The 12,342-nt window shown below is 34.8% G+C and overlaps 1 protein-coding gene across 1 annotated transcript; it reads right to left on the bottom strand.

The window, feature by feature from the left end:
* Positions 1 to 2,826: 2,826 nt before the first annotated feature.
* Positions 2,827 to 11,159, bottom strand: LOC127875960 (probable ribosome biogenesis protein RLP24). Its single transcript, XM_052420740.1, has 5 exons — positions 11,000 to 11,159; positions 8,148 to 8,334; positions 7,571 to 7,634; positions 4,254 to 4,336; positions 2,827 to 3,512 (listed from the first exon to the last, which is right to left on the bottom strand). The coding sequence occupies exons 1-5, from the start codon at positions 11,078 to 11,080 to the stop codon at positions 3,433 to 3,435; spliced, it is 495 nt and encodes a 164-aa protein (XP_052276700.1). The 5' UTR covers positions 11,081 to 11,159; the 3' UTR covers positions 2,827 to 3,432.
* Between the last annotated feature and the right edge of the window lie 1,183 nt (positions 11,160 to 12,342).

Genomic DNA, 12,342 nt, shown 5'->3' with positions numbered 1-12,342 from the left:
TTAGGAGATCTAATTTAAGATTCTAGGACTCCTTGGATATATGTGGCTAGCTTCTTAGCAATAGACCAGACCAGTATTGTGGCCTTGCTGCCTTTGCTAGCTTTTCTAGCAGCATAAAAAGCGTCATGCGCTTCATCACCTCTATGGATCAAAGAGCTCTTATTGCTATCAAATACAAGATTTCAGCATGAAACTTCATGGGTGTAAAGATATAAATGAAGAGCAGTTCCATGGGCAAGAACCATATCCAAACACCGTCTTTCAAATGTAAAGACTTATTGCCCTTTGTTCTCTATGTATGACGTAACTTTTTAGAGCAATGTCCCAGAAACTTAAAAAGATTTAAACATGAATGTTCATGGGTTTATACATATCAATGAAATGACCCATGACCCTTCTTTTTCTTAAATAAGAGTTATTGCCATTTGTTGTTTTTGTATGATGTAACTTTTCAGTGCTATATCTTAGATGCAATACATGATTTCAACATGAAACTTCATTTGTGATATATATCTTATTCCCCTTTGTTGTCTTAAACTTTGTTATTTTATAGATATTGCCCTGTTCGTTCATTCATCTGCACCAATCAATACACAAAATGTGTTTAGCCAGAGATATCAATTCAACAAATTAGTTAGTTGACTTCAGTATATATATTTTTTTATTTTCTTTAACAAGGGTTCACACAAACTGAGATTTGCGTGACTGAAGACCTGAAGGCACTACAGCGCTCACCCAAAGTATAGAAAGTAATATGGTTGTTATCCCCCGCCTAAGGCGGAGGGATATAGTATTGGCTATATAAAAGAAACCATAAAAGATTTCACCATGAAACTAAAACTACATTGGTGTGTTTATATATATATAATAAATAAATAAAGCGTTTTTGTTTAAATAATACAAGGCTTATAGAGACTCTGTCATAAATATATATACCCTACACTTTATTTTACAGTTATTTCGTTAGGGTACTACCATACTACAGGTGGTTTTAAATACCCTGATATAATTGTTTGTTCCATCCTAATCATACGGTAATCAACTGTGCAGGATCAGGTGACTTTATGGGGTTCACAAATGGATGTTAATGGATGGAAACACACTGGTAAGTGTTTAAAAAAAACACTTTTTAAAACAATTTTTCTGAAAAATTTCAACAAGTACATAAGACAGTTTTTTATGCGGCTTTTGCCAATGTGAAAAACATCAGAATTTCTTTAATTAATTAGCGTGTGTTTTTGGCCAAAATTTGATGTTTACAACATTCATTTACAGGATTATGCTGCACACAATGTGAAAATTTGGCACAGATTTCAGACTTACTAGTATTCAATAATGTATTTTTAAATCATAAGATATCAGCACAAACTTCAAGAAAAACTGTCTTTTATGCACTAAAGATTTTTGCAAACATTTCAATAACTTGAGATATTTGCAAAAATAAAGTTCTTAACAGTTCTTTCTTTCTGTCCAGCCTGCGTGTAAACCCAGTTGATCCTGCAAACTGGTAATGGCACATGTAAAACCCTGATGTCCACATGGCCAAGGTCAAGGTCACACAAATTTCCTTTCAAATCGCCTTTTAACAGCACCATTTCTACCTTAAAAATATCTTAATGTATAAAAAAGGCAAAACCCTTCACTGAAAAGTTTTCTTTTAGTTCTGCTCTCATCCATACACAAAATGTCATCCCGCTCAATTAAGAGACAGCTAATTTTTCTAACGGGACACCTTTACCAATGAACATCTTTTGCTACAGATTCATAACCTTAAGTTAATTAAGATAAAGAGTAGATATTATTTTCATTATTTTCGTATCTAGACATAGTATTTATATCAATTTTCATGTGACCCCATAGCAAGGCTATTTCAATGTCAGGGAGCATCATTTGAAAACTTTTTGTAGAAAACAAATATTTTTTTATATGAAAAATAGAATCCAAATGAAATGTATTTCCCATGGGGGATCATTTGAATAGTCTCTTTAGGTAACATTAGACTAAATGTATCGACAGTCTATGATACCTAATTACTTCCCTGGACTAAAAATAAAACATTCTAATAGATTCATACACCATATTCTTTCTGCATAAATGGAAAAATATTGTGTTTAAAGATTGACCAGTTGAACAATAAAATAATTCTTTGCAGGGCTACAATATTTATTCCAGTGCCATAGTGATTTCAAGTATTACCTTCTTCAACGTCTATCACTGATGTAATCAGAATTAAAGTGTTGGGTACCTTATTTGAGTTTAACTGGTTAAGCAAAATCATTTTAAAGCCACAATACTTTTTAACCTTATATAAACTATTTGACTTGTGAGAGGAGGCCAGTAAAACCACATGGGGCACAATTTAAACATAACATAGAGAACCACTTCACAATGTTTGTTTGTTTAGTTGTGTTTTTGTTCACCATTTTCAACAGTACTTCACTCATATCACTGGTCAGTTAACCCTTTGAATGCTGGGAAATTTGTCGTCTGCTAAAATGTCGTCTGCTGAATTTGTAAAATAAGCATTTTCTTCATTTTTTTTTCAAAGAATACTATCAGAATAGCAAACAGTTTTGATCCTGATGAGAGGCCACGTTCTGTGGTGTCTCATCTGGATCCAAACTGTTTGCAAAGGCCTTTAAAATTCGGTTCCCGCACTGAAAGGGTTAACCCTTTACCACATAGATATATATCTTGACGCATCTGTAGTCCCAAAGAAAGTTATATTTCTTTTAAGACCTTTCTTACTATATTCAAGTTATTAAGGCTACAATGCCAACATTTAGATACTGTTGAGCATTAAAGAGCAAAAATCTGAACAGACTGCAAGCTACTCTAAAACTTTACTCTTCATCTTGACACTCGCATATTACAATTTAAATTGACATTCAAAATAAAATCAACAGAAAATTTGATCAAGCAAATATTTATTTTTGAAAGGTAACAATCATCGTTTAAAACATCATTAAATAATTTCAGTATTATTGACAGTGTATTAGAACTTCAAAGAGTCACTTCTGGCACAGTATAATTTGTGAGAAATTTGCCTTTCCCAATTCAACTATCCACGTAAAAGCAAAATTATAGACCTTGGTCTGGGAAAATAGGGCCTAATGCATGTGCAAAGAGTTGTCCAGGACTAGCCCTTGCAGTCCTTACATGCTTACCAAGGACATCACTTTCCACATTAATTGGATTTTTGCTGAGAAGAGACTTCTTTTAAGCAAACAATACAATTAAAGTGACAAGTGTCGTCCCAGATTACCGGTAAACTGCATGGACAGGCTAATCTGAGAAAACACTTCACACATTAAGCCCCATGTTCCCAAGGCACAAGGAATGGTATAGTTATGACCCTTAAATAATCTTAAGAGGTATTTTTAAGCTGTTGCCATTTTCTCACTCTTTAAGTACAAAGTTTTTATTTGATCTTCACAAATCGTCCTCCATTTTTGCATCATCTTCTTCTCTGATAACTTCCACCAGTCGTTTTTCCAATTGTGTAGATCGTGCTGAAATGAGCATTAATGAAAATTATTACAATTGGTAAATATTGTATCTGACAATCAAAAGGATGAAAGCAATAAAGTACAAAAATACTAGAAATTCATCAATATTTACACAAATGCAGTAGTATTAATCATAAAAAAACAATGACATATATATTTTTTGTTTGAAAACTGCAAAAACAGACAATATAATTTAAAACAAAGGCTACAGAATGATAACTGTTCTATTGACTTGGTATGATGAAAAATCATGTCCAAAGGCCATCCATGTTCAACAATATGGCAGTTTATCCTAACAACTACCAAAAATGATCTTGTCAAGTTAACTTCAGCTTTGGAAACAATTATTGAGCACAAAAATCTCCAAATGGTTCATATTTGTGGCCTTTGTTTAATGATGTTTAAATTCAAATGGTAATCCTGTATCATGCATGACCATATTTGACTTTTGACTTTTACCTTTCAGCTAGTGTTACAGTGTTGCATGAAAATCCATGATATTTTGTGACATTTGAAAAAATAGCTTGATAAATAAGAAAGTTACAGTTTAAAATACTACTGATAATAATTACTTATTTTGAGTTGTTGCTGTCTTATGTAAGTGTATTTTATAATATCATAATTGTTCATCTGTAAAGTAAATTGTGTTCTCATTAATCCTAATAAGTTTCTCTGTATAATAGTGAGGGGTACTTCTTCTATGTAGTAAAGTCTGGAAGCGCCCGAAGGGGTAAGAGTTTATACCTGCAGGTGACTTGATGAGGTGTATGTTCTTTTGGACCTCACGCACATCAGCCTCCTTCCGAAGCTCCTTGCCTTTCTTTAATCTATAAAACAGACAAAAAAGTACTATGACAACCCTAAGCTGCATTTTATACTGATCTAGATTTATATATTTTTATATTTCAAAGTTGGGGGTAAACAAATCAACAGTTCTTGATGGTATTCCGACTCGGTTGATAAAAGATGGTGCCCCAATAATTGTCATTTCCTTAGCTCATATAATTAATTGATCTCTTATCCAAGATACTGTACCTGATGATATGAAATCTGCCAGAGTTGTCCCCCTTTTCAAGAAAGATGATAAAACTGCTGTTGGTAACTATAGACAAGTATCTATCCTCTCTGTATTATATCCAACATTTTTGAAAGAGTTGTCTATGACTAAGTTGAGTCATATCTCAAAATTAATAAATTGCTCTTTAAATTCCAATCAGGTTTTAGATGTGGGTTTTCCAGCGACATTTGTTTAATTCACTTGACAGATTTCATCCGTCTAGAAATTGACAAATGTAATCTAGTGGGTATGATTCTGTTAGATATACAGAAAGCTTTGGACACTGTAGATCACTATATCCTTCTCATGAAACTTAAAGCCCTGCGTCTGGGGGATGACATTCTGAATTGGTTTTCATCCTACTTATCTAATAGACAACAACTTGTTGATGTACCAGGTACTAAATCTACTATGGCCTACATTACATGTGGGGTGCCTCAAGGTTCTATTCTCGGCCCTCTCCTTTTCTTGATCTATGCCAATGATATGTCGTCAGCAACAAAGAATAAACTTTTACTTTATGCAGATGATTCTTGCATCTTAGTTTCAGGTCAAAACAAGTGTCAAATAGAGCAAGCCCTTTCTCAGGATCTTAATGAAGTGAACCAATGGTTAATTTACAACAAGTTATCTCTTCACCTTGGTAAAACTGAATCAATTCTCTTAGGTACCAAACATAAGCTAAGGTCAAATCCCAGGTTAAATATAATATGTAATGACAAAGTTATAGAACCTACAACTGCAGTCAAGTATCTTGAGGTCAGTATTGACCAGAATATATCATTTGTCAATATGGCTCAGTCTGTTGTAAAGAAATCTAACTCTAGGTTAAAGTTTTTATATCTTTAAAGCAAGTCTTTAACCCAGCATACCAAGAAACTTCTTGTGATGTCCTTAATCCAGTGTCATTTTGACTATGCTTGTTCTATATGGTACAATGGTATTACACAGTTTTGGAAGAATACACTTCAGGTAACCCAACATAAATTGATCTGTTTTGTGCTCAATCTTGATTCTAGAACTCATATTAGCCCTGAACATTATACTTCTTTGCATTGGTTGCCAGTTGACAGACGTGTCGAGCAAATAATGCTCTCCCATGTTTTTAAGATCAACAAGAGATGTGTTTGTCAGAAACACAATGCCCCCTATTGCGCCGCTTTGAAGCCATAAATTTGACCTTTGACCTTGGAGGATGACCTTGACCTTTCACCACTCAAAACGTGCAGCTCCATGAGATACACATGCATGCCAAATATTAAGTTGCTATCTCTTATATTAACTAGAGAGCGGACACCATACTAAATCCTTGAAAGGCACTAAGTGACCATGTGACCTAGTTTTTGACCTGGCATGACCCATATTCCAACTTGAACTAGATATTGTTTTGATACAACTTCTGACCAAGTTTGGTAAAGATCAGATGAAAACTATTTCAATTAGAGAGCGGACACCATTCTAAATCCTTGAAATGCACTTAGTGACCCTGTGACCTAGTTTTTGACCAAGCATGACCCATATTCGAACTTGACCTAGATATTGTCTAGATACAACTTCTGACCAAGTTTGGTAAAGATCAGATGAAAACTATTTGAATTAGAGAGCGGACACGGAAAGTGTGACAGACTGACAGACAGACGGACAGTGCGAAAACTGTTTACCCCCTTTTCTTTGAAAGGGGGCATAAAAAAGGTCTATCTCCTGATTACTTGTCAGGCCAGTTTATTCCCCAGAATTCTGTCCATACCCAAAATACCAGATTAAGTAATAAAGGTTCTTTCTTTGTACAAAAGGTTAAAGGAAATGGGAATAAGTCATTCAGTTATTTGGGTTGCACATTGTGGAATAAACTACTATCTTGTATAACACAGATGACAGTATTGTCCAGTTTTCAATCTGCTATAAAACAACATCTTTTAAATAGAGTACTTAAATCTATCTTAAGTTGCTATGCTATGCTGTCAAATTTTTACATTTTCCTTTACCCAATGTCTTATCATTTTGGATTAATAATACATGCATACTTAATGTGACTTTTTAATTTTTGTTTGTTGTAGTAACCTTTAAAATTTTAATCCATCCAAATTTAATCTGTGATATGATGATCATAATTTATACATTTGATGTTTTTTGCTTTAAGGTGATACTCAATAATACTGTGATAGTTCATGTCTGCAAAGCTACAATGTGATATTAATGTTGTGTTCTTGATCTGAATCTCAGTATTATATTTCATGTATCTATTATTATTAACATAGTATTTAGTATTCATTTATTACTAGTGCATCTCTATGTCGTGCCACCAACAACAAGGAACACAATGAAAATAAGGGACTTTGCTCTTTTTTGTGTAATCCTTGGCGTTAGTGTGCATGCCATAGTGCATTCTATGCATTCACTTTTCAATTATGATTGTTTTTTACTTCATATTGTTTTATATACATGTTGTTTCAATGCATTGTGTGTTTGCATGCTATCTCCAAAATAAATCTAAAAGGTAAGGGTGCTGCTCAAAACAGGCTGGATGAATGTTTGAACATTCAAGTGACATTATTATATATATCTATAAATCCTCAAGTCCAACACATGTATTAAAGGTGTTGGATCACAGTCGTTTGGTTTCATTTACTATTAAATATTTTCAAAAATATTTTACACTTCAACAAGTGTGCTCCTTTTTTGAGTTATGTGATAGGAGTTGGGTCAAGCACCTAGCTATTTTACTCTAAATCCTTTCCTAATAGTATTATTAAGTATTTTTGCTTTTGTAATTTATGATCTCTGAGCTGACACCAGTTTTTTTCTCAAAATTTATAACTATACTTTGGTTATAATTTGTTGAACGTGATTTCTGAATTGCTTAACATATTGTCAATCAAATCTCATGTGGTCATAAATATGTGGAACTTGAATTGAAATATACTTCCGAGCAGGGAATACACTCAAGTCGCATTTACAGTCTTGAAACATTGGATACAGATTAAACAAGGACAGGTCTACAAACCTGTTCAATATAAACTGATTCTGTCTTTTGTTTTTTATTTCAGAGATCCTCTGCATGGCTCGCACTGAAACACAAACAAATAAACAATACTGAAGTAGAGATATTTTTGTAAATGTGTTACATGCATGCAATTTTTTCTTAAAACCTCTTTTTATGTAGGCATCCAGACAACATTTATTATGATTATTTTTATTATAGTTACATATGTATAAAAACAAATGCAGAATTGCAGTATTGAGTAAGGCCAATTATCGGAAATGAAAGACTAATCATTCCAATTATTATATCGTAAGATTTTATCCTTGCCTACATTAGCAGGGGTTTCATTTGAGAACCATCAAAGGGAAGGATAATGCTCAACACAAACCCCCAACACAGCCCAACTAAAATCCTCACGTGTATTAAGATCCAGAAAAGTTAATAACTGTGTGTAATTTGATGGAACTCAGCCGAAAGGAGGAGTAATCAAACCCCTGCATTCGTCAGTATTGACTCAAGTTGAAATTGGACCTAAAGTTAAACCACACTTGTAAAGCCATAACACCAAGACAAGTCTGTCAGTATTCATGATACCCACCTGTTGTTGTCCAGAGTTCTCTGTTGTATTTCACAGGTACATTTCTTCGCTTTTCAAACTCGAATGACGGGTCCACAGCCAGGTCTTTTCCAGCCGCCTTACGGAAAGCCTTTGTCCATCTTGCCTTTCTGGGATTACGCTTCTTTTGGAAGGCTTTGTGACACTTGGATCTACAGAATCTAAATATCTGGAAAACAATCATAAGCAATACTCATAACTGACAATGGCATCAGTAATTGTGTGTTTATGAAGGAATTGCCTTTATTACATGTATACACTGTTAAACAGCTCATATCATGAATATACTTTTTTGTGGTCGCGTTATTTTTCATAGTACAGGCCATATTAATATTTTAATGAAATATTCTCTAACTGGTATTCTTTCAGGTAGTTTAATCTCTTACTATTTCATAAATACCCCCTTGTTTTTGTTTACAAACAAACCTGCGCACCTACTTGTTAAATCTGCAAAAAACATCTCTAACAACATAAATCAATTGATTCTTGCAAAATAAATGTCCAAAAACATCCACTATCAAATCCATTTTGAAAAGAATAACATTTATTTTTTTAACTTTAAATTTTTTTGTTTGTATTTCTGAATGCCGCCACTTGGATCAGACATTGTTATAATTCTTGTGGTTAATCAAGCCGTCAGCACCAGCTACAAAGTAACCCCCAATGACCCCTCATGGCCGTGCCGGTTGAGGTTCAATCCTCTCCGCCGCCACCATAGCCGGAGAGGCATGAGGGAGAGGGATGAAACGTAGCTGGGGACGCATCTGTACTGTCCTTCTGACTTTTAACTATCAAACTCTTCTCACTTTACTATTTTCCCATTACTTTATCTTCTAACCACCCGTCATATAATTGTCAAGTTTGACGGCAGCGAAGTATGAAGTAGATGTACACACCACCCATTTATTTTGATTGTTTTAAGGTCAAACTCTAACAGAATTTGATTTTTTTAGATGACTTCATTTTCTTGTTAAAAATAACTGTGATATTCTGGGTTGGCGCTAAGGAAAAAAACTTAGTCGCCAAATCTAGGGGACATGCCCCCCGTACAATTTTTAGATCCTAGATCGTCTGTGGTGCGTTTTGGGGCTATTTCCTGAACAAAATTAAGACTATTTGTGTCTGAAATCAGCCCTTTTTTGCTTGAAATTTGTTCTTTGCTGGTGAGCCACTTGCTGATATTTTGCAGCTGATTTTTTAATTTACATAGACAACGGTGGCATAGTGATAATGATACATTTACACCATCGGTACATGTGGTATTTAGATTTGAAACCACTTAAACAGCCTGCCCGTCTCGGTAGTAATTATACGACATTTTATAAAATCCAAACATTACTTTTTTTCTTTCTTTTTTTCGGTACATGTGGCATTTAGGTGGTACATGTGGCATTTAGGTTTGAAATCACTAAAACAACCCGCCCGTCTTGGTAGTAATTATACGTCATTTTATAAAATCCAAACATTACTTTTGTTCATTTTTTTTTGTTTTTGAAGAAATGCGCAAGAAATTGCTTAGTCAGCATGAGACCGTCATTGCATGGCAAAAACCGTGAGACTCACAACGAAACCGTGAGACTTGACAGGTAGACATTTCCGATTCTGCATTCACATCTGGACTATTTTAGATGTCCTCCGATCGCGAACCTAACATTCGGTCATTACCTGAGTTTACATTATTCTGTCTGCTTTTTTTTCTCTAAAGAATTGTGTTAATTTATGTTGCTTCAACTTTCCATTTTCGCTCAAAGCATCCATTTTTCCCACTTTATAGTGGCTATGTCAATGCCATAACTCCACCCATCTGATTAAATGACAATTACCTACTGGTCCATTCTATAATGTTGAATCGTAACATCTATAGCATAAGTCATTACACGGCACGCTTCAGTGATTCAGTTATCACGTAAATTGCAAAGTAACCCAAATGTTCGAAAAGTCTGGTCGCAGTGTAAAGCGTGACCAATTAAGACATTAGCCATGTGGATTATTGACCTAGGTGGTCGTCATTATCCCCTGGGGCCTTTCAGGTAAGGGTGTTATCTGTGTAATCTTAGCGATGTTTCTGGCGATTTATACGGCCTGAAAACAGGCATTTAGTGTGTGCATTTGTAAAGCATAGGGTCTTTTTTTTCAATCGCCAATTCCATGAAAATCTTATTTTTAATCGCCAGCTAGGAATTGTAATCACCAATGGCGATTTAGGCCATCTGTAACGCTAACGTAGGATATTTATTTGAGATATTTATTTATTTGTGCATCGCCACTGCATCCCCATTGAATTCCATTAAACTGAACCCGATATAAACTTAATTGATTGCTTCTTTAGATAATATGCCATTTTTTTGTTAATACAAGTTTGATTTTATATTTGAGCTATCTACCCACTTTACAGTGTCAATACCAGACATACTAATACATAATTACAGACAGTGGTAATGTTTAGTTGGGACTACATTTAAAATTTAAGATCTTACGTGGTCAAAAAGTAATTCTGAAATGAACTTATGTCAAACATGATTGTTGTCACATCATTTTCCCTATATCTACAATGACTAATGTGATTGTGCAATAACTGATTCTTCAAAAGTATAAAGAAATTCATTATCAGATTGAGTCATTAATACATACATTTTATGGATATAGATAATCACACCACCGTAAAATTATTTAGAATATGGTACTTGCCCCACTGCTTGTTCGTAAAGTAACAACACCAAAACAGTATAAATTCATTTGACATATGATCATGATGTCGCGAAAATATATCACATGATGAAAATTTGTTAAATAGCTTTTGTATCACCAACATGCATGTGAAATGTGGAACTTACTTTACAATCATTTCTTACAAACTGTATACCATGGCCTGGATACACAGTTGAAGAACAAAAATAGCACTTTTCCAAGCGCATCGTGGATGTTTACTAATTTTTAACAAGGGACATAACTCAAAAGGAAGTAATGTTGTGCGGATCCAGCTTTTATTCACCAGTACCGGTAGTCGGTGTGTAGAAATATCGAAATCACCGTAATTACCGAAATCCCCAATAATATTCATTATTTATCAAAATACTGCGGATATTAATAGAATATTGCGAAATACAATGAATTCACAGATGAAACATTGTTTTTATCCCAGTTTGGTAGTGAACATTTAAATATAAATATTATTATTGGGACTCCGAGTATGAATTCATAGTGCATATTTGCACCAGCACGATCAGGTGCCGAAATCCCCGCTGTAAAGACCTTCAAGCGTCAAAAAATCATCTGGGTGGCTTTTTGATATTAGAAAGAAGAGGTACAGACAAAAACTTAACAACAAAGTCTTCACCAAAAAACAATATGGGTTTATAGCAGGACGATCAACATCATTACAACTACTAAGAGTACTAGAAGAATGGACAGAAGCTGTAGATAACGGGAAGGGCGTTGACTGTATCTATATGGATTACCAGAAAGTCTCAGACACAGTCCCCCACAAAAGACTCATAAACAAACTAAAAGCATACAAAATAGGAAATAACAGGGATCCGGAGAAGTGCCCCCCCCCCGGAGAACTGCCCCCCGGAGAACTGCCCCCTTATTTTAAAGGTGGCGGAGAGGTGCCCCCCCCCCCCCCCATCAAATCGGTAGGGGCGGAGAACTGCCCCCTGTCAGAATTTAGTAGGCGGATATCTGCCCCCCATCAAATCTGTAGGGGCGGAGAACTGCCCCCCGGTGTCATATTAGTTATTAGTTACGTAGTGAAAACAATACTTACGGGTAATTTTACGTTATCGCCGTACACATTTTATCCGGTAACAATTTAATTTCAGTACAAGTATATTACCATTTATCGAACTGAATAACACAAATTGTCTAGAGGCATGTGATAATACTGTTTAAGGCCCTTGGTACGCATCTGCACCACTCACTATACATGAATGCCTTGTAAAAGTCGTGTTTTAATAAGAGCGCGAAACATAGTCGAGATCCACACAGGAAACGCGTGCGTGTTAATACTGGCAATGTGTTGCAACTAAATATAGACGTGCAACTCGGTACTTATGGAGGAAAAGTTACATCGGAATTAATTTACATTATAAAGATAGTATTGACCCATGGAAAAAACGTTAATTGACATATAAAAAAGTAAATTAATAGGCAAGGCAAAGGCAATAATTTAGCTGAC

The sequence above is a fragment of the Dreissena polymorpha genome, chromosome 4 (genome assembly GCF_020536995.1).
Source record: "Dreissena polymorpha isolate Duluth1 chromosome 4, UMN_Dpol_1.0, whole genome shotgun sequence".
Lineage (NCBI taxonomy): Eukaryota > Metazoa > Mollusca > Bivalvia > Myida > Dreissenidae > Dreissena > Dreissena polymorpha.
This window is presented reverse-complemented; position numbering and strand designations above follow the sequence as displayed.